General features: G+C 23.8%; 1 protein-coding gene across 3 annotated transcripts in view; it reads left to right on the top strand.

Moving 5' to 3' along the window:
• LOC122500689 (neurocalcin homolog) overlaps nucleotides 1–22,254 on the top strand; it is a 233,014-nt gene extending 210,760 nt beyond the window's left edge. For all 3 annotated transcript variants that reach the window (XM_043609742.1, XM_043609743.1, XM_043609744.1), the window contains exons 3-5: nucleotides 9,456–9,574; nucleotides 17,228–17,416; nucleotides 21,425–22,254. In XM_043609742.1, coding sequence (XP_043465677.1) covers nucleotides 9,456–9,574; nucleotides 17,228–17,416; nucleotides 21,425–21,625 — 509 coding nt within the window. In that variant the 3' untranslated portion in view covers nucleotides 21,626–22,254. The remainder of the gene's footprint in view (nucleotides 1–9,455; nucleotides 9,575–17,227; nucleotides 17,417–21,424) is intronic.
• The last annotated feature ends 410 nt before the right edge of the window (nucleotides 22,255–22,664 follow it).

The raw sequence follows: 22,664 nt of genomic DNA, 5'->3' as shown, positions 1-22,664 counted from the left end.
ACAAAAAATTTTGTGGAAATATAATCAAGTTTTTTTTTGAAATAGGAAGTTTTAAAAATTAGTAAACTTGTGATTTATTTAGCTTAGGGTGCCAACTTCAATATTCCGATGTGATAAAGAATTTTAACTCTTACATAAATTTATTATAAACAATTTTTGTTGTGAATGTCATGTGAATACAGTGAGTGCGGCATCATTGAACCACCCGAAAAAGCAAAGAATTTTCAATTTTAAGAGTTGTAAAATTGTCTGCTCTACTAATTAGTAAGAAAAATACTGGAAGACATGCTTTCATCACAATTGTGAACGAGATAAACTCAAACTGTCACTTTACCTACCTAACCTGACATTAAAATACATTAATCTCCTATATTAACAAGTAATAACAATTAAATAACAATTTTCTATTTTTTTGAGTGGAAAATAAGATTTTTTACAATGTGTAAGTGGAAATATTATTTTTGAAGTAAATTGTAGTGTTTTATTAAAGGTGGTTCAATGTAGACACACATTCTTCAAAATAAGAAAAGTGTAACTGGCTAGAAAAAAATTAAATTTTATTATTTAATCATAATAATTTGTGTTTGTAACGTGTGTATTAACTAAAGGAGTACTTCAGCTTAATTTTGATACAAAAACCTGATCGAAATTAGTAAAATTTTATTAGTTCTTGGACTTTATAAAATACCCGGTTCAATGTAGCCTACCCTCCCCTACATGTATACTCACACATGTTCATAAATTACATACACATGTATACTGCTCATATGCAGATATAAACTCCTACATATACACAAATCACATATATGTATAGATTTAATAAACGATTGATAATATAAATTGTTGAATTTTTTAAGGTTCGTTGATGCACGTAGTGTCTGTTGAAATTTTTTTAAATATACGTAAATACCTCACTCGCTAATGCTGCGCTGTCTGTGTTGTAATGGAACTTATTTATTTACTTGTGTATTTACTTATTTATTTCAGGGTTGCCACAAGACATCGATTTTAAAATTCCATGACTTTTCCAGGTTTTCCAGACCATTTCTTAAAAAATTCCAAACCAGAAATAAAATTGTTTTGGTATGTTTTTAGCTAATTACGACAAAAAGTATAAAATCCTTTAAGTAAATTGTTAACAAAATAAGTTATTAATTTTTAATTTCATTATTAACAAAAAATTAAGTTAAAATTTGTAAGGTTATTTGAGATACGCTCCGAAGAAAGATGAGGAGCAAATCTTTTTAAATTTAAAAATTTAGTTAAGTTTAGAATTTTTCACAATTATTAAACCAGTATTTTAAAAAGCATTTTAATAACATTTTATGAAACTGAAGTTACCTACGTTTATTCAATGACAATTTTTTCTTTGCTAATTATTTATTTTAATGTTAGAAGCCTTTTAAAAAATTTTAAAAGATCGAAGTCGGGGAAATTATTAATTTTGATTTTTTACACAGATTTTCGAAAAATCCATATATTATTTAAAGAAAATTATTATTTCCTCACCTCATAAGCAATTTTTTCTTTTACAAATTATTTATTTTAATGTGACAAGTCATTTAAAAAAATTGTAAGAGGATCTAAGGAAGGCAAGGAAATTAGTGATTTTTAATTATTTTTTCGTAGATTTTCCAAATATCCCGAAATTTTAACTAAATTATTATTTCCTTGCTTCAGAAGCAATTTTTTTCGATTGCAATTTTTTAAAGGGCTTCTTACATTAAAAAACAATTAGCAAAAGAAAAAATTTTCATTGCATAAAAGTTGGTAGCTTCAGTTTCATAACATTTTGGGGTTTCTAAAATGTATTAATTTAAAAATTATTTAAAGGAAGATAGAGACCAAAAGAAACTAAAATTTAGAAATGCCATATTGATTTCAATTGTAAGCACTAAATTTAAAATCAAAAAGTTGTATGTCAACTTGAAAACTTGAAATTTTTACGACTCAAATACAAAAAATTGAGCTTTTAGTATCAGGCTTTATAAAATTCCCTGACAATTCCAGATTTTTCAGGTTTTCCATGACTGAAAAAAAATTCCATGACAATTCCGGGTTTCCCAGGTTTTCCAGGTCCGTGGCAACCCTGTATTTGTTTGGCAGACATCAACAATAATTTTTTAAATGGATAATCAGTGAAAAATGACTTATATTTCTGTAAGTTAGTGTTTCACTTCGATCCGCGAATTTCATTTTTTCGAGCGATTATTTGGTTATCGTCTTTGGTTTTCAAACGATCATCTTGTTTATTCTTTTGTTAATTGTCAAATCGTATCGTCTAATTTTCTAATTGTCATCGACCGAACTTCTCGACTGCTTCTCGACTTTCCCATAACTGACAACTAAAAATAATACAATAATAACCTATTTTTTGAAAAAAATCGATATCCAAAAACATTTAAATTCTTTTTTATTAATTCTATTAAAAACTAAAATTAAATTCATTTTAGTGAATTAAAATTATTATATCAAGTTAAAAATTAATTCAAGGTGTCTAGTGAATTATTATTTTTAAATTCCCGGACCAAAAATAAATATTCCCGGATTGATTTTTTAAAACAGCAATTACTATAAAATTTAAATATTAATACTTTTAATAAAGAAATTTTTAAGAAAATCAATTTTAAAAAGTCAATAGACATCTTTATTTAGAGAAATATATATAATATTACTTGTTATATATTACTTAATAAATCTATAACATTGTAATAGTTGGATCTAAATTTAAAATTAACCTACTTTTTTATTTTTCTATTAGTTGGGCTTTTTTGCGGAGTATTATTATTATTTTTAATTGTGTATTTAAATAATAAAAATTAAAAATAATTGAGCACCTGGATCGTAGAAGGGCACGTAAACTTTTCTCGGCCGAAATCGAAATCCCCTGGACACTCAAAATTTAACTTCTGAATTTAGACATTTTAAATATACATCTTTATAGAAAATTTCATTGCGCATATTTTTTTCTTATGAAATTTTTTTGTATCTATTACCGTTTTCGAAATATTTGAGAAAAATTGATTTTTTGAAAACTGCAAATTTAATGACATTTTTCACTTCAACTCGCGATAATTCAGATGATTTTGAATATTTTTCAATGTACCAAAAAAGAAAATACGTCTAAAGATATTCTACGAATGATAAAAAAGGAAAAAAATTATTTTTTTTATAAACAAAATTGTTATTAATTTTTTTCTTTATTAATGTAAAAAACATAAAATACAATCTTCTCGGCTCTCGTTTAACGGGCGAATTTTAAGTAACAAAGAACTTTCAGTGAGAAAGTTGTTCATTATGGACCAAAGAAGTTTTCTGGAAAATCACAGGGTTAATAATTAATTAGTGTTGAAATGGTGAATGTTTAAAGTTGATACCGTCCGAACGTGTGGCACGCGCGATGGCCATAACCTATGAAACGACACTCCCAAGCCTCCCAAGCACCTGTTACGAGTGACGCGTGCTACACATTCGGACGGTATCAACTTTAAACATTCACCATTTCAACACTAATAAATTATTAACCCTGTGATTTTCCAGAAAACTTCTTTGGTCCATAATGAACAACTTTCTCACTGAAAGTTCTCTGTTACTTAAAATTCGCCCGTTAAACGAGAGCCGAGAAGATTGTATTTTATGTTTTTTACATTAATAAAGAAAAAAATTAATAACAATTTTGTTTATAAAGAAAATAATTTTTTTCCTTTTTTATCATTCGTAGAATATCTTTAGACGTATTTTCTTTTTTGGTACATTGAAAAATATTTAAAATCATCTGAATTATCGCGAGTTGAAGTGAAAAATGTCATTAAATTTGCAGTTTTCAAAAAATCAATTTTTCTCAAATATTTCGAAAACGGTTATAGATACAAAAAAATTTCATAAGAAAAAAAGATGCGCAATGAAATTTTCTATAAGGATGTGTATTTAAAATATTAAAATTCAGAAATTGAATTTTAAGTGTCTAGGGGACTTCGATTTCGGCCGAGAAAAATTTACGTGCCCTTCTACGATCCAGGTGCTCAATTATTTTTAATTTTTATTATTAAAAAAAAAAAGTTGTCTGTTCATTGAACAAGACCTACATGTCTAATAGTATTTTGGCCCCCTGAATACGAATATGAAGTCAGAATTGCTCCAGCACCCTCTGTTTTCTTTTAAATCGAAAAAACTACCCTTAAGTCTAAAATTCAAGAATTAAAGTAAAAAAAAATAAAAACACGGCTTTCTTCGGAGTAGAAGAATATATTTATGCGTTTTCTTCTTTCAACAACTCAAATAATGTCAAAATTGCTCCACCACCCCTACTTTTTTTTAAATCGAAGAAAGTACCCTTAAATCTAAAATTCAAGAACTAAAGTGTAAAAAAATGAAATAACCGGTTTTCTTCGGAGTAGAAGAATATATTTATGCGTTTTCTTCTTTCAACAACAAATAATGATAAATTAACTCTGATTCTGCTTTTTAGTTATGAGAACAAAAATAAAGGAACGTATGCTTTTGTCTAAAACTAATTGTTTTTATTGTTGTTAGTATACTCTGGGTTCATACTTAAAGGGGTAGTTTTTTCAATATAAATCAATAAGAGGGTGATGAAGCAATGCTGATGCTTTTTTAAAAAGTACATAAATATATTCTTCTACTTTGGAAAAAACCTGTTATATCATTTTTTACTATAATTCTTGAATTTTAGATTTAAGGGCAGGGGGTGATGGAGCAATTTCGTCATTATTTCTAAATTGTTGAAAGAAAAAAACGCATAAATATATTTTTCGACTTCGCAAAAAAACTGGTTATTTCATTCTTTGACTTTAGTTCTTGAATTTTAGATTTAAGGGTAGTTTCTCCCATTTAAAAGAAACAGGGGTGGTGGAGCAATTTTGACATTATTTCTGAGAGGTTAAAGGAAGAAAACGCATAAATATATTCTTCTACTCCTAAGAAAACCGGTTATTTCATATTTTTTTACTTTAGTTCTTGAATTTTAGATTTAAGGGTAGTTTCTCCCATTTAAAAAAACAGGGGTGGTGGAGCAATTTTGACAATATTTCTGAGTGGTTGAAGGAAGAAAACGCATAAATATATTCTTCTACTTCGCAAAAAAGTGGTTATTTCATTCTTTGACTTTAGTTCTTGAATTTTAGATTTAAGGGTAGTTTCTCCTATTTAAAAAAACAGGGGTGGTGGAGCAATTTTGACATTATTTGAGTTGTTGAAAGAAGAAAACGCACAAATATATTCTTCTACTCCGAAGAAAGCCGTGTTTTTATTTTTTTTTACTTTAATTCTTGAATTTTAGACTTAAGGGTAGTTTTTTCGATTTAAAAAAAACAGAGGGTGCTGGAGCAATTCTGACTTCATATTCGTATTCAGGGGGCCAAAATACTATAAGACATGTAGGTCTTGTTCAATGAACAGACAACTTTTTTTTTGTGTGCCTGTGATTGTAATCATGCCTAAATTAAAAAAATTTAACATTTTTAGGTATAAAATAATTTTTTAATAAACATTAATAAAAATTTAGTTTTCTAAACATTATTCAAAAGTAGACGAAAGAACAAAGTTTTGTCCTCTTGATGTAATTTTTCTAAATTCAATAGATTAAGTTATAGATAATTAAAAATAAGTATACTTAGATTTCTTTGAATAATTTTTTAACACAATTAAATTTTTCAAATATGTCTACAATAGAAACCTTTTTGAATAGTTGAAATTGTGCAAAATTTAATTGAAAATAATTAATTTATTTCAAGTATTTTGTTACAATTTTTTGAAGAATTTTAATTGCAAATTTTGAAAATAATTGAATTACCAAAAATTTAAAAAAAATTTTTAAAGGTAAATTAGGATATAAGAATTATTTTAAGAAATTCAATTATTTTCGAAAAATAACATTATAATATTTTTAAAAACTAATATTATTAGAATTTTTTTATAGTAATTTTTTAAGATTTAATTATCTTCGAATAATGTAAATAAACATTTATGAAAATTTACTTCAATAAGACGAGCGAACATGACAGCTTGGTTATCAAAACAAAAAGAAAATCGTTTTTTGTTCGTTTCTCGGATCGTGTTGCTCGAATGAAACACTACTGTAAGTGTAATTTTCAACTGACTTTTAGTAAAATTATTTGTTTGACAGAAATTTACAATATTAATAAATAAATCACAATAAAATAATAATCAGTGAAGAATGACTGATATTTTAGTACTTTTCAACTGATTTTCAGTAAAATTCCACTGATTATGAATCCAAAGTCACTTTTTAAAAATACAAAATGGCGAATCCAGGATAGCGGACGAAAATGAAAGGTTTAGTAAGAGAATACGTAAAAATAACATTTCGTATAATGTACAATGACATTTTTTGTAAATGTCACTTCATAATTTTTGTCTTATTACACAATGATTTTAAATAAAATAATTTATATTTTTATAAATATTAATAATTTTTTACATTTTCTAACCACTATAAGGTTTTAATTTTGTAAATGTTCAAATTCTGGTTTAGAAAGAAAAATTTATATTATTATACAACTATATTGTCTAGACTTGCAAAAACCCAAAGTCTAGACTTTGTTGTAACAATATTGTTACAATATATATTGTAACAATATTGGTGACGGTGACATGCGTAAGAATAGTGCAGTAAAAATTTCAAAAAAACACCCTGATCATTACCTACAGAAAATCCTATTAGTAAGAAAAGAATGGACGTATCTTCGCCCTTTTCTTACTAATTATTCAGAGAATCAGGCTAACATTCAAAATCTAACCTTCTAAGTTTAGTTATTTCAAAAAAATTATTTTATTGATGCAAATAAATATTTATTTTAATTAAAAACTATGCATTATTTAATCAAGTAATTTTTATAATTGATTTAAAGCAATATTTATTAAATTAAATTATTCTATTTAATTGACTTAAGTAATTTGTATTTGGTTCAAATAACTATTTAATAGATACCATAAATTAAAATATTTATGTCCAGTAAATATTTACTTAGTTCAAATAAAAAAAAAAAATAAGTAAAAACTAATAAGTTTAAATACAACCGAACGAGCGTTAGCGAGTGAGGTATATGTTGCTAGTTTCAATTAATTTCAAAAATTTTAATAAAATTCTTGGCAAAATTTCAATTATGTCCAAAAATTTTTTTAAATTCTCGACAAAATTCCAATTATTTTTATAAATAATGAAACTCTTCTCCGAAATTGAATGATTTTCAAAAATTTAAAAAAACTCTTAGCAAAATTACAATTCTTTTTGAAAATTTTAATAAAATCTTTGGATAAATTTCAATTATTTTCAAAAAGTTTTATTAAATTCTTAGAAAAATTTCAATTATTTTCAAAAATTTTTTTCAATTCAATGATTTTCAATATTTCTTAATTTTTTCTTATTTTAATAAAACTTTCAAATGTACAAGTATTTGATAAAATTCTACGCAAACATTTAATTATTTTCATAAATAAGAAAATTTTTACAGAAATTCAATTATTAAAAAATTTTCTCTGAATTTCTTTGTAATAATTCAATTATTTTCATAAATAATAAAACTCCTCGCAGAATTTTAATTATTTTTAATTATTTTTATCAAATTCTTCAAAAATGTAAATTATTCTTAAAAATTTGAGTTTCTCAAAAAATATTATTTTTAAAAATGTTATTAAAATTCGTCAAAAGAATTCAATTATTTAAAAATTTGTTGACAAATTTCTTCATGTGAATTCAATTTTAAGGAACATTCAATTATTTGACAAAATAATTTATTTTCATAGTGAAATATAATTGAATTCTCGTAGAATTTCTTATGAAAATTGATTTAAAAATGAATTTTAGTTTAAATTTTACATAATAATTAAATATTAAAAGCAGCATAGCTTGAATTTTTATAAATAAAAATTGAATTTTGAAAAGGTTTTAAATTAAAATTTTTGAAAATTTGCTTTTTTCATACTTTTAACTAAACAATTCATAGGAATTAATTTTTTTGAAAAAGTTTAATTGAATTTTTTTAAATTTATTTGAAGTTTCTATTTTCTAATTAAAGAATTTTGAAAGAATCGAAATTTCCTAAAATTGAATTGTAATCAAATTGATTTGAAAATTCTCCAAGAACTTTTTCAAAAATTATTAAAAACAATTATTTTTAATAATTTTTGAAAAATTTCTTGGAGAAATTTCAAATTTAAAGAAGAAGTTTAGTTAAAAATTTTATAAATAATAATAATTGAATTGAAATGATGAAAATAATTTTGAGGAAGTGACAGTAACAATATTTTTATAAAATAAAAAAAAATAATCATTTTATCACTGGGTCATTTTGAATTATTATAAAACATGAAGATATTGATTGCTCCGATTCGAAAACTCTGAGTGATCCTTATCTTCATGTTTTATAATAGTATTCTTATAATTCGTAAATAAATGTAATGGAACTTTTTTTTTAGTACCTAATAAGTAATTTCCACTAATTTTTTACTAAAATTTACTAATTTAAAAGCAAAGTCTTGAAATTAGTAAACATTTTTAATTTAATTCAAATTTTCATCTATAAAAAGATGAAAATATTTTTTTACGATTTATTGAAAAACCAGTGCTTTTCTATTTTTTCAACGAACGATTTTAAGATTCTTATTAAATGCATTTCGAATGAAATAAATCACGAGCTGAATATATACATGTATATATACACATTCGGCTTAGAATCTGCTCAAAAAGCAATTCTATTTTGTAAAAATCTCTAGTAAAATATTTTTATATCTTTGAGGGATTTTAAAAAGATTGAAGTTCGAGGTCGTAAAGGGAAAAAGCATAAAGCATTCACTTTATTCTCCTTCTGTTGAAAGCTTCTCTTCCTTGAATAGCAAATGTGTAATTTTAATCTCTTTAATCTCTAAAACATAATACAATAGAAGAGAAACTAACAATTTTTTAACATTAAGAAATATTATTCATTAAAAAAATACAGTTAAATACTCGAAAGAAAATATTAATTACAGAATTTCTATTTTTTTGAATATTTATTTTATGAATATGGAAACTTTTCTTTTTTTAAATTCTAACAACAATTTTAATGGGTAATTAGTAGCGTGAATCAATATTTTCTTTTTCCTTTTATCATTAAGTCAACCATGAATGTAAGTTAAAAAGTGATTTGCAAAAATTACCTACACGAAGCATTCGAGTAAGAAAAACTGCTGAATTATTAATAAATCTCGTAATGCAACACTATATTTTCAAAGAACGTAACTTATTTTGCATTATGTGATAACATCGAGAAAACTAAAGGTCACGAGGAGAATATGAAATTTTCACTGTTGTTTTTAGTTATGCAATTAAAATTTTTCAAATAATATAATATGAAAATTGTTTTTGTGAAATTTAAATGAAATTTTAATGAAATGTAGAGAAATATTTCATAATCTTGCAATTTAATGTTTTGCAGATGCAGAGATACAGGAATGGTACAAAGGATTCCTGAAAGATTGTCCAAGTGGACACTTGAGTGTTGAGGAATTCAAGAAAATATATGGGAATTTTTTCCCTTATGGTGACGCATCGAAGGTAAGTTGGTAATATTTAACAATTTTTCATCATGATAAAAAAAAATGACAAAAGAGCTGCAATTAGTCGGTCGTAAACGAATTTAAAAAAAAATAATTGTTTTAATTAACTTCTCCTTATCCACTGATAATGCGCCGTGGACGAAGGTAACAACAACACACGTCTGTTTTAAAACCATAAGCATGGCTGATAAAGTCAAAAAAAAAAAAAAAAAAAAATTCGTCATGTTTTTGCAGTGTCCGTTTTGATCTCGACACAGGAAATGAACGCAGTACCGAGTTGTGTATCAGCGCGCTCATTTTTTCATTTTGTTTAATGGTATCCACTGAAATTCATAATATTTTTTTCAATTATTTTCCAAAATATTTCATTCTCACTTTTTAAATTATTTTATTATTATTATTACTATCATCATTATTATTATTACTATTATTATTAATTATTTTTCTTATTATCATTACTATTATTATTAATTATTTTTCTTATTATTATTACTATTATCATTAATTATTTTTCTTGTTATTATTACTATTATTATTAATTATTTTTATTATCATTACTATTATTATTAAAATTACAATTCACGATCGTATCAGCATGGAGCTACAAATTTTTATATTTAAGAAATTTTAATGTATTTCTATTTTTATATATTTACATTCTATTTATAACTTTGCATTTTTATATATATTTACATAATTTGTAAAATAATTTTCAATTAAACATTCTATTCACTTCGATGTAAAAATAGCTTTGAGAAAATCTTTGAGGCGATTTTTTTATTATTGATAAGAAAAGTCAAAAAAAAAAAATTTTTAATATAACAAATTACTTGCCTATTATATTTAATTTTCTTCAATTAAATCGAGTTTACTTCAAGTACTGAAATATTGATTAAAATACAATTTAATTGAATTGAATTAAAATTATTAAATTCAAGAAAATATTTTTAGTCGATTATTTGAATGTGAATCAAATCATTTTTTTCCATTGTAATCGAATTATAGGAAAATAATAAAACTAATACATTCGGTTGGTGATTTTTAAATAAATTTCTGCTCATTTTTAAATTTGTTTGTTTTTTTTTTTGCAAACTTTTGTTCAAAATATTTGTTAAAGTTTGTTTCTTAAGATTCTTAAAGTTTATAAAAAATAACATAACAACATAAATAAAATAAAAAATTAAAAAACAAAAATAATTTAATAAAAAAATGCTCTAATTTTTAGATGCCTATAAATACTTTTCACATCAGGGAGTCTTTAAAAAAATGCAATGAACAAAAAGAAAAACAAATAAATAAAAATTTATAAATTTGAAACAATAAATAAAAAATATCAAAAGATTATAATAATGGAGAGTAAAAAATTAAAGAAAATTTAAATTGAAAATATCAAAATACACAAAATTGCAATGATTTGGGAATTAATTCTCGTTGTTTATTAAATAACTAGCAAATGTTACGCGCGGAACGTGATATTAAATTTTTTATTATTATTATTATTATGTAAATGACAAAATTTTTATTTTTAAATATGAATTTTTGAATAATTTCAGATTTAAACTTAAAAAATTTAATTATTAACTAATTTCCTGATTAATTATTCTTGTTTATTATAATTTCAAAAATTTTGATACAGTTCTTAGCAAGAATTCAATTATTTTCATAAATAATAATATTCTTCGTAAGAATTCAATTACTTTTACAAATAGTAAAATCTTTTGCAAAAATTCAATTGTTTTTAAACAAAATTTTAATAAAATTTCACAAACAAATACAATTATTTTCTAAAATTTTAATATATCCTTCGAAACTATTCAATTATTTTTTTTAAATAGTAAACTCTTTGCAAAAATTCAATTATTATAAAAAAAAAATTTTCTCGAAGGAATTTAATTTTTTTCTTAATTCGTTATAAAATATTTCGAAAAAATTCAATTATTTTCTAAAATTTTAATAAATCCTTCGAAACAATTCAATTATTTTTAAAAATTTTATTAAATTCTCTGAACAATTCAATTGTATTTATAAATAGTAAAATTCTTTACAAAAAAAATCAATTATATTCGAAACAATTTCACGAAAGAATTCAATTTTTTTCGATATAGAAAATTTCAGTAAAATTGAATTATTTTCTAAACTTTTAATAAATTCTCCGAAAAAATGCAATTATTTTTAAAAATTTTAATAAATCCTTCGAATACAATTCAATTGTATTTATAAATAGTAAAATTCATTGCACAAATTCATTTATTTTCAAAAAAATTTCTCGAAAGTATTCACTTTTCTTTCTTAATTCGGTATAATATTTTTCAAAAGAATTAAATTGTGTTCAAAAATTATAATAAAATTCATTAATTAAATGTTCAATTTCAATTATTAACAAACACGATTATTTTAAATATTTGAAAAAATTGCTCATAAAATTCAATTATTTAAACAATTTTTAATTAAAATTATTAAGGAAACTCCATTATTTAAAAAAAATTCAAGGAAATTCTTCAAATATAATTTAATTAAAATTTTCAAAAATTTCAACAAAATTCTTCGCGAGAATTCAATTATTTTTCTAAATAATAAAATTCTTCGAAGGAATTCAATTATTCTCAAATTTTTTGACAAATTTCTTTGCAAGAATTCAATGATTTTCAATGAGTACATTAATTTTAAAATTGAAAATATTTAAAAAGAATAATTATTAAAAAAGTTAAAAAAAAGAAAAAGAAAACGAAAATTAACTTCAAACTGTGAACAGATTATCGGAATACAACGATTTTTTCTAGACTCTCTGATGAAAAAAAAATAAAAAATATATATTAGTCATGAAGAAGTTGGAGCAACATTTTTTTTTAAAAACCATTTTTCGGAATGTATTTCGTTTATTATTTTCCATACAATAATTGAGACGAACGTTAAACATTTTGACTTGATATTCTTTTTTTACATAATGTTTATCCGACTGTGAAAATGTTTATAATCTGTGTACAAATATTTTCTTCCCCACGTCTGAATTTTTAATATATTTGACAAAGAGAGAGGAAGTCAACTTTGTGGAGTTTTTCAGAGAAATTTTTACATAAATGTGATACCGAATGTTTACAGTAAACAAATGGTTGTTTCCACACATCATTTATCTTCTGTTTATTTATTAGCATAATAGATTTAAAATATTGTACATATTTTTTAAAGCTTCTAATACTTATTTTGTAAATTTGTAAATCTTTCAATGAAAATAACAAATTTTTCCTCATTTATCATCTTTGGCATGAATAGAGAAATAATTTAAAATTTCACACGATAGAATTTTTCTACTTTTTGTTCGATTTGTAATTTCCAATTACAACGATACTTAATTCGCTTAAAAAAATGTGATTACTGATATTGGTTTTTATTACATTTTTCTAGACCCAAATCCTAGACGGATCCTAGATTAAATTAAGATTCACTCGCGATTGCTGTTAAAATCGTTTGTCATCATTACTGTTATATAAAAGCAATTTGAATTCAATTTATATACATAATCGTTTTCTTTCGTTTAAAAAGTGAATTTAGATTAAAGTGTTTTTTTCGAAATATAATTATTATTAATTATTATAAAGAGTAATTTTTGATTTGCACTGAAATTAGTAGACTAGACTCCCACAAAGTTTTGGCTTGATTATCTCGTGCTGTCTAGCTCATCAAGTTGTAGATGCCGAAGCTGTGTTTATAATTTATTATCGCTATCAATTTCGATCAACTCTAAGCCAGCATGTCTTAGTTTACGCTTCATCACCGAATAAAGTCTTATTAAAACCGAGGGAACAGAGGATGGTTGTAGCCGGAAAGGAGCGTGGTATTGCCGATCCTTTTACTCATCGATTTCTTGTTATATACGTGCGGCGTCAAATTTTCCTCTTCTTTTCTTTATTCCTTAACAATTTCGAACAATCGATATTTGGGTTTGCTCCAATGAATATACAGAAGGAATTGCATCTTAAAGTAGACAATTTTTTTTTTTACTATAAAGTAGGCGACATTTCTATTGAAAAATCTCTTTTTTTCCAGAAATTCTCTTAACGATAATTTGAAAATTATGCAGGCCTTGAACTCAAGTGACTTTTTTTTATAATTTTTGACACATTTTCCACCTTGGAGAAATATTTAACTACTATTTTTTAAAATAAGTTACAACTGGGTTGCCAAAAAAATTTAATTTTGTTTTTTCCTCACTTTTCCCTGATTTCCAGACAAACTTTTCATTTTTTCCCTAAAAAATATTTTATATTATAAGAAATACTGTAACTTCTTCAAAATTATTTTCATCATTTCAATGCAATTATTATTTTCTACAATTTTTAACTAAAATTCATCTTTAAATCAATTATTTTTAATAATTTTTTAAAAAGTGCTTGGAGAATTTTCAAATCAATTTGATTACAATTCACTTTTAGGAAATTTCGATTATTCTAAAATTCTTCAATTAGAAAATAGAAACTTTAAATAATTTCAAAAAAAAAATTCAATTAAACATTTTCAAAAAAATTAATTCTACAAAACTGTTATAGTTAAAAGTATAAAAAATTCAATTTTTCGAAGATTTTAATTTGAAACCTTTTCAAAATTCAATTATTTCTAAAAATTCAAGCTATACTGCTGCTTTTAATATTCAATCATTATGTAAAATTTAAACTAAAATTCATTTTTAAATCAATTTTCATAAGAAAATTCTACGAGAATTCAATTATTTCACTACGAAAATAAATTATTTTGTCGAATAATTGAATGTTTCTTAAAATTGAATTCTCATAAAGAATATTTTTTAAAAAACTCGATTAAAATTTTACTAAAAATAATTGAAATCCTGCGATGAGTTTTGTTATTTATCAAAATAATTAAATGTTTGCCTAGAAACTTATTAAAATTTTTTTAAATAATTGAAATTTTTCCAAGAATTGTATTAAAAATTTTTTAAAATAATCGAAATTTTTCCAAGAATTGTATTAAAATTTTTGAAAATAATTAAATTTCGGAAAAAATTTTTATTATTTTTGAAAATAATTGAATTTTTGCAATTTCATTTGCGGCTTCTACAAAATTCAATTTTTTTTAGGGTTTTTAACTAAGATTCTTTTATGAATCCATTATTTTTCATTATTAATTTTAATAAAATTTTTAAAAATAATTACATTTTTCAAGGAATTTGATTAAAATTGTATTTAAAAATAATTAAAATTCTGCGATGAGTTTTATTATCTATGAAAATAATTGAATTCCTAAAAAAAAAATTTATAGAAAATTTGTAAATAATTTAATTCCTGTGAAAATTTTGTTATTTATGAAAATAATTAAATGTTTGCGTGGAGTTTTATCGAAATTTTTTAAAAATAATTTCATTCTTTTGGAAATTTTTATTAAAATAAGAAAAAATTAAGAAATATTGAAAATCATTGAATCGAGGAAATTTTTTGAAAATAATTGAAATTTTGCAAAGAATTTTATTAAAATTTTTCGAAAATAGTTGAATTTTGAAAAAGAATTTTATTGTTTATAAAGATAATTAAAATTTTAACAAGAATTTTTAAATATTTTTGAACATAATTGAGCTGTAGTTGAAATTTTTTGAAGTAATTTTACAAAATTCTGTACAATTTGGTTTTTAAAAAAGTTTAACAGAAACCATTTTTGAAATGTGTTGAATATTCCAATAGAAAATTAACTGAAAAATTTTTAAATAAACAAAATTTTGCAAAATTGAAGTGAAAAAAATTCAATTTTCAATTGTATTTTAATTTAACTTTTCTATTTTGTAAATCATTCAATTCACAAAAAATCTTTCTGAAAATTATTAAAAATAATTGTTAAAGTTAAAGTAGAAATGTTTAGAAATAATTTAATTTCAAAAGTTTTTAACGTAAAATTTTTTGGAAAATTTCAATTGGCGTAGAAGTTTAATTATTTTAAAAAATCATTAAAGTTTTGGATCAATTTGATGAAAAATTAAAGAAAATAATTAAATTTTGCAAGCATTGCAGTTGAGTTTTTTGTAATAGAATTTTAGAAGATTTTAGAAAAATTGAAATTTTTTGAAATTTTAACTCCTGTGGAAAATAAGCATTTAAATATTTATTTAACAAAGTTATTGAATTTTTGAATAATAGAATAAAAATTTAGAAAAATTATACGTTAAAGGAAAACTTTTATTTTATATTTTTGAAAGTTAATTGAATTCCTGTTAGTAATTGATTGAAAAATTTTCTATTATAAATATCGTCAAATTTTATTAAAATAAATTTTAAATGTTGGAGAAGAAATTTTATTACCAATTTTTAAGAATAATCGTATTTTTGAAGAGAAATCTGAAAAAAATTTGAATATTATTTAAGTTTACAAAAAGTTTGAATTAAAGTTATCAAAATAAGGGAAAATTAAAAGTTTTTTTTAGAAATCAGGAAAAAATCAGGGCAATTCAAAATAAATTGTTTGTGACAATATTTGTAATAAGATAAACGACTTTTTTCGAATAAATGACAAATTTTTTTTTTTGAATTTCAAGTGATTCACTTATTTTGCGTTTTAAATTCAATCTGAGGCCTGTAGTAGACAAAATTTTTAGCGAAAACTCTTTTTTTTTTATAAATTATTATCAGAACGATTAAAACTTTTATTTGTGAAAATTAAAATAATCGAAGATTTTTTTTCAGTTCTCTTTTTCGGGTTTTTTTTTCTAGAACATTTTTCCATATAAGAATAATTTTAGAAGGCACTTGAATTCCCTCGAGGCTGTTTAAAGTGAAAAGCATTAGCTTGAAAAATTTTGTTTCAAAGAAGAATTTAAGAAAAAGTTGATTTTTAATAAAGCAGTTGAAATTAGAGTCTGAAAGTAGTAGCGAAGGTCTCGAACTTAGTTCAATGATGACGTCGAAGAAGCGGCAAAAGTGGAGTCGCCTCAGGTCCTCGAGTAGAAGCACGTGAGAGAGAACACGTACTTCTCAAAAGGGTGAAAGAGGGCGAAAGAGGGCGAAAGAGGGCTTGACTTATTGGGTGGGTCGTGGCTTTAGGAACAAGCTGGCAATAGAACTTTTCACTAGATCATTAACGATTTGTTCCTCGCCATCTCATTTAATTCAAGTTTATCCACAAAGAGAATGAAAAGCAAAAGATTCACAATGCCTCGGGATATGATTTCTTCAGTGAAAAACTAAAGTCAAAAAGTATCGTCGCCTTGGGCACTTTTCGTTTTCAATCAATTTTTATTGATATTATAATCGAAAATTCCTAATTAAATTTCCTTCTTCTTTTCAATAAAGGAAAATTTATTCTTTTTCTATTGCAAATAATTCCTATCGTAAATTAACGGTTTTCAATTCTGATTTTTATTCTTCTATTTTATCAACAAAAAAAAATATATATATATTTTCTAAGAACGCGTTGGGAATACATACTTTGTTCTATGAATAGAATAGTGATTTCAATTTGAGAATATGAAATTTTTATTATAGGATTCCGTATCTGAGAAAAAAGAAAAGCTAGTGTTTTTTGGATAGAGACGGAAGAATGAAGCGGAAATGAAAAGAAAACCCGTTCCTTTCCGGGCCGATTCCGCTCGAATCAACATTGCAATTTTTTTATTCAACAATTTTTCTAATTTTTTATTTTTTGTTTCTGAATTCAGTTTGCAGAACATGTCTTTAGGACGTTTGACGCTAATGGTGATGGCACCATCGATTTCCGGGAGTTCCTTTGCGCCCTTAGCGTTACTTCACGGGGAAAGTTGGAACAGAAACTGAAGTGGGCCTTCAGTATGTACGATCTCGATGGCAATGGTTACATTTCACGTCAAGAAATGCTCGAAATCGTCACGGTAAGTTCAAAACTTTCGCTAACTAATTTTACCATATTTATTAAATTATATATTTAACTTTTAATTCACTTATTGAATTGTTTCAAAATTCTATTACTGGATTATCAATTTCATATTTCTCTCGACTCGGGAATATTATCATTTAAATAACGTTGACTGAGAATGAGAAACAAAGTATATTTAAGAGACAGAATTTTAAAAAGAAAATTTATTATATTTTTTTGAAGAGACTTTATTTCTCTATTCAACGTTTCTTTGTGTGCAGATTTTATTCATGGTCTTTGAGAAGAAAAAAAAAAGGTTGGTTTTATTTAAAAAAAAGGGATTTATCAGTGTTTCAAAAAAAAAAAAAAAAATTTATCATTTGCAATAGAATTTTATTAAGTAGAAAAGTATAAAAATTTCAAAAGGAAAACATAACAGTTGAGGCAATTCCAAGACAAAAATTACAAGAAAAAGGGGAAAGAAAACAGAAGGCAACCAATTACCCATTGTTTCTTTTTATGTCGTATTATAGACATTACTGAAATTTCTACAACAGAACAATGAGAAAAGATACGAATTTTGACATTCTATTTTCTATCCTCATGCAAGATTGTTTAATGAAAATTTCTCTCTGGGTTATTATAAAGCGCTTTTAAACCTATACTGCCATATTTTGCTTTTTATTTATTTTTTTTGAAATTTATAAATAAATTTTAATTTTTTACAATATCAGGTCTCGGATCAACTTTAAAAGGCAAAAAATGTTGTTTTAATCGATTTAAATTACGAAGAAAAGTCGATAGTTTATTTTATTTAGAGTTTTTATTATATTTCCTAACTTTTTCCTGATTTATTGAAAAGTTTTGAACTTATTCCACTGTTTTAATAGTAACTTTAATTCGAAGTTCTTATAAATTTTATTAATTCTAAAGAATTTAACTAATTTTTCTAACATTTATTTATTTATTTTTACATTCAATAACTTTGCTAAATAAATATTTAAATATTTATAGTAATATACTTTCACAAAAAGTTAAAGTTTCAAAAAATTGCAATTCAAACCTTTTAAATTTCTATTACAAAAAATTTAACTGCAATTCTTGCAAAATTTAATTATTTTCTTTAAATTTTAATTAAAATTATTCAAAACTTAAATAATTTTTTAAAAACAATTGAAATATTACATCAATCGAAATTTTCAAAAATTTAACCTTTTTTATTAAAATTATTTTTTACATTAATTATTTTTAATAATTTTGAGAACTTTCTTTTAAAATTCAATTATTCAAGAAAAAAAAATTAACTGAAAATAAGTTTAAAATTAATTGGTTTTCAATACGATTTTAGAAAATGTTAATTATTCGAAAATTTTTCAATTATTTGAAATAATTCTTCTTCTAGAAATCTCTACTAAAATTCTTTTCCAAATAAATTATTTTAATAATTTTGAAAAAGTTCTTTGAGAATTGAATTATTCAAATAATAATAAAGTAATTAACTTAAAATACGTATTAAAATTCAATTATTTTCAATTCAATTTTACAAAATTTCGATTATTTAAAATTTTTTTACGCTTTATTGTATATTTAGAAGTTTAATTGTTTTTTAGAATTTTTTACCAAAATTCTTTTCTAAATCAATTATTTTTAATAATTTTGAAAAAATGCTTTGAAAATTCAGTTATTTAAGAAAAAGAAATTTAACTAAAATTAAGTTTACAATTCAATTGTTTCAAATTTTTTTTTTTACTAAATCTTAATTATTCGAAAATTTGTCAATTTCAATGTTCAAAAATTACAAAAAATTACTAATAAGTAATTAATTTAAAAAAAATTGAAACAAAATATTTCAGTTATTGAAAATTAAGATTTATATTTTCAAAAATTTGAATTTGAAACCTTGAAATTTAATTATTTACAAAAATTTCTACTTTATAACTTTTTCAATATTTAATTATTTTCTAGAATTTTCAATCCAAATTCTTTTCTAAATCAATTTTATTTTTAATAATTTCCAGAAAAATTTGTGTGAATTGAATTATTTAAAAAAGAAATTTTTATTGGCTAGTTGTTCCATATCTATGGGACCAGAGGCCATTTAACCAAAAGAAAGAAATTTAAAAAAGAAAAATTCTTGATTAAAATTTTTCTCTAAATCCAATTATTTTGCATAATTTTCAAAAAGTTCCTTGAGAATTTAATTATTTAAATACAAAAATGACAATTTTTTTTATCAAAATTGCAACTGGAACCATGTTTTCAATAAAATCTTACAAAATCTTAATTATTCGAAAATTTGTCAATTTTAAGCTAAAAAATTCTAAGAAATTACTAATTAGTAATTAGTTTTAAAGAAATTCAAATCAAAATATTTCAGTTGTTTAAAATTTTCTACAATTTTTAATTCAATTTTTTTAGCAAATCAATTATTTTTAATAATTTTCACGAAGACTTTGTGAATTGAATGATTTATAAAAACGAAAAGTTCACTAAAAATACAATTAAAAATTGGATTGTTTTCAGTTTAATTTTACCAAACTTTGATTTTTTAAAAATTGTTCAGTTAATTTAACTTTTCCAATGTTTAATTATTTTCTAGAATTTTTAATCAAAATTCTATTCTTAATCAATTATTTTTAATAATTTTCAGAAAAATTTGTTGTGAATTGAATGATTTAGAAAAACGAAAAGTTCACTTGAAATACAATTGAAAATTAAACTGTTCTTAGTTTCAGTTTTCAGTTAAAAATTTAAAATTATTTGAATTATTATTTGAATTTTGAATTTTTGAAAAATTTTCAGTTAATTTTGCAATATTTGTAACTAAAAAGTTTCAATTTTCAGTTGAAATTATTTGAATTTTGAATTATTTGAAAAATTTTCTGTTAATTTTGTAATATTTATAGCTAAAAAATCAAAATAATCGCATTTTATTAAAATTAGTCGAAAAAATTAAAAAAAAGTAATTTTATTCAAGGCTTTCAGTATTTTTTATTTTTTAATCCATTATTATTAATTATTTACATTGTATTTTCTATTCATTACTATTTGAAATTTACTATTTTATAATTTTCCTATTTTCTCATTATTTTACATTAACAAAATATTTCCCTCCTCTTTTTACTGAATCAGAAAATAAAAAAAATATTTTCAAACATGAACTGAAATAGAATTTTTTTTTCTTTAAAAATTTACTGCAAAACAGTTCAAGTATTACGTACATGCATATTTCGAAAAGTTTCTCCCCTCACCCTCAAAACATTAGTTGAATGCACTCATGTAAAAGAATTCCACGAAAGAAGTAGCTTCTGGTAATTCCACGGAAATTGCATGAAAATTCCATCTAAAAATTTCAAGGAATTTTCTATGGAATCTTTACAGAAATTCAATTTATTCAGTTCTATAAAAAAGTTCTACATGAGTTACACAATATTTTCCTGGGGGGGGGGGGGGGAGAAATCCAATTTTGTCTTCTAAATTTTCAAATTACAGAAATACGTAAACGAATATAAAATCAAAAAAATTTCCCTGCTGTACGCTTGCATAATACTTGAACAAATCCTCGAGAGAGCACTTGAAATTGAATTAATCCAGTTTGGAAATTATTTTTTTTTATTCTATTTTTCTATGGAGAAAATAATTAATAATTAAAAATAAACTATAAATAAATAATATTTTGTGTTTTATTCTATTTTTCTGTGGAGAAAATAATTAATACACTTTAAAGATAAAGGTATACTAATTTAGAACCAATTTTGGTAGTAAATCGTCATTTGGTTCTATTTTAATACCGAAATCAGCTCTTACTTAGAACCTTTTTTTTACAGTGAAAAACTAAATTATAAATAAATAATAATAATTAAAAATAAATAAATATGAAGATTAGGATCACTTCGAGTCAAAGACTCATATTTTGTAATAAATAATTGAATTTAATATTTAATATTTAATATTTAATAATTGAGTAAAATAATATTGAGTATAAAGTTGACATGCAAGAATTTTTTTTTTGTTTAAATTGCAGGCGATCTACAAAATGGTTGGCACTGTGATGAAAATGCCAGAGGACGAATCGACGCCAGAAAAAAGGACGGATAAGATCTTCCGGCAAATGGACAAGAATAAGGACGGAAAGTTGTCATTGGAAGAATTCATTGAGGGCGCAAAAAGCGATCCCTCTATAGTGCGACTGTTGCAGTGTGACCCTAGTGCACAAGCCCAGTGAGACCCTGGGCAACCGAATGTTATGCCATGAGCGATTCCACATCGATATCCGGTTTAATGATGCTTATTCTGATCCAAGAAATTCCAGACGTGACTGCAGAAGAATTTGATTCTAGCTCTAGTCCTCCAGTGCCACAACGATCAAAAGAGAGAGATCTCAAGAACGCTGTTGATCTGCATTTCTGTAATCCAAAACCACCGTGCACTATTCAGACACACACAAGAGCTTAACATTCCTGCAAGAGGGTATTTCTCTGATCTTGTACGTTTCATTTTTTTCTGAAAATTTTCCAATTTATTTTTTAAATACTTAGAATTTAAAGTTCCTACCTCTCGATAATAGAAATTTGTCCTCCAAGATGAGATCGTGTTCTTAAATTGATTGAAAATGCTGAAGATAATCACTAGCCATAGTGGCAGGTTCGTTAAGCTGGTCGTCAATTTGATCAACAACGTCCTTGTAATTATAGTTGAAGTTTTCATTATTGGATACAAACTTCGTGTTAAAGACTGCCACAGGTCTCGATGAATGACTCGATTTTGAATTTTCACTGATCACTGAATTTTAAAAAATATTCTGGATTGCTGGAAATTCTTCTGGAATCACAAGCAGAATTTCTGGATCAAGAAGAAAAAAGGGAATGATCCATGAAACCGGAAATCGATTGGTGTCCAGGGCCACTGGGCCCAAGGCGCTTGCGCAGACCGCAAGCTAGTCGAAAGACTAGTCCAGTCGCTCCGTCTTATTTTAAAAAACAAAAACAAAAAAAAAGAAAAGAAACTCAGTGAACTTTAGAAATTTATTTGGATCTGACCCGATACTGCGTAACGCGATTAATGTATTTTATTTTATTTTGATATCAATTCAGTGCTTTTTTATTTATTTACACCTTTTTAACAATGCCAACGATGCCACCTGAAGTAGTCGCGTTTTATGTTATGAATCATTTTTGTATTGGCGCTTAGCAAAGGCGTCTTTTCTCGCCTCTTTCTAACACCGTGTATTCTTTTATTAATAGTCTGTGATACATTTACAACGA

This window comes from Leptopilina heterotoma, unplaced genomic scaffold (genome assembly GCF_015476425.1).
Source record: "Leptopilina heterotoma isolate Lh14 unplaced genomic scaffold, ASM1547642v1 Lhet_19, whole genome shotgun sequence".
Lineage (NCBI taxonomy): Eukaryota > Metazoa > Arthropoda > Insecta > Hymenoptera > Figitidae > Leptopilina > Leptopilina heterotoma.
The sequence above is the reverse complement of the archived record's forward strand: the minus strand, read 5'-3'. Positions and strand labels throughout refer to the sequence as shown.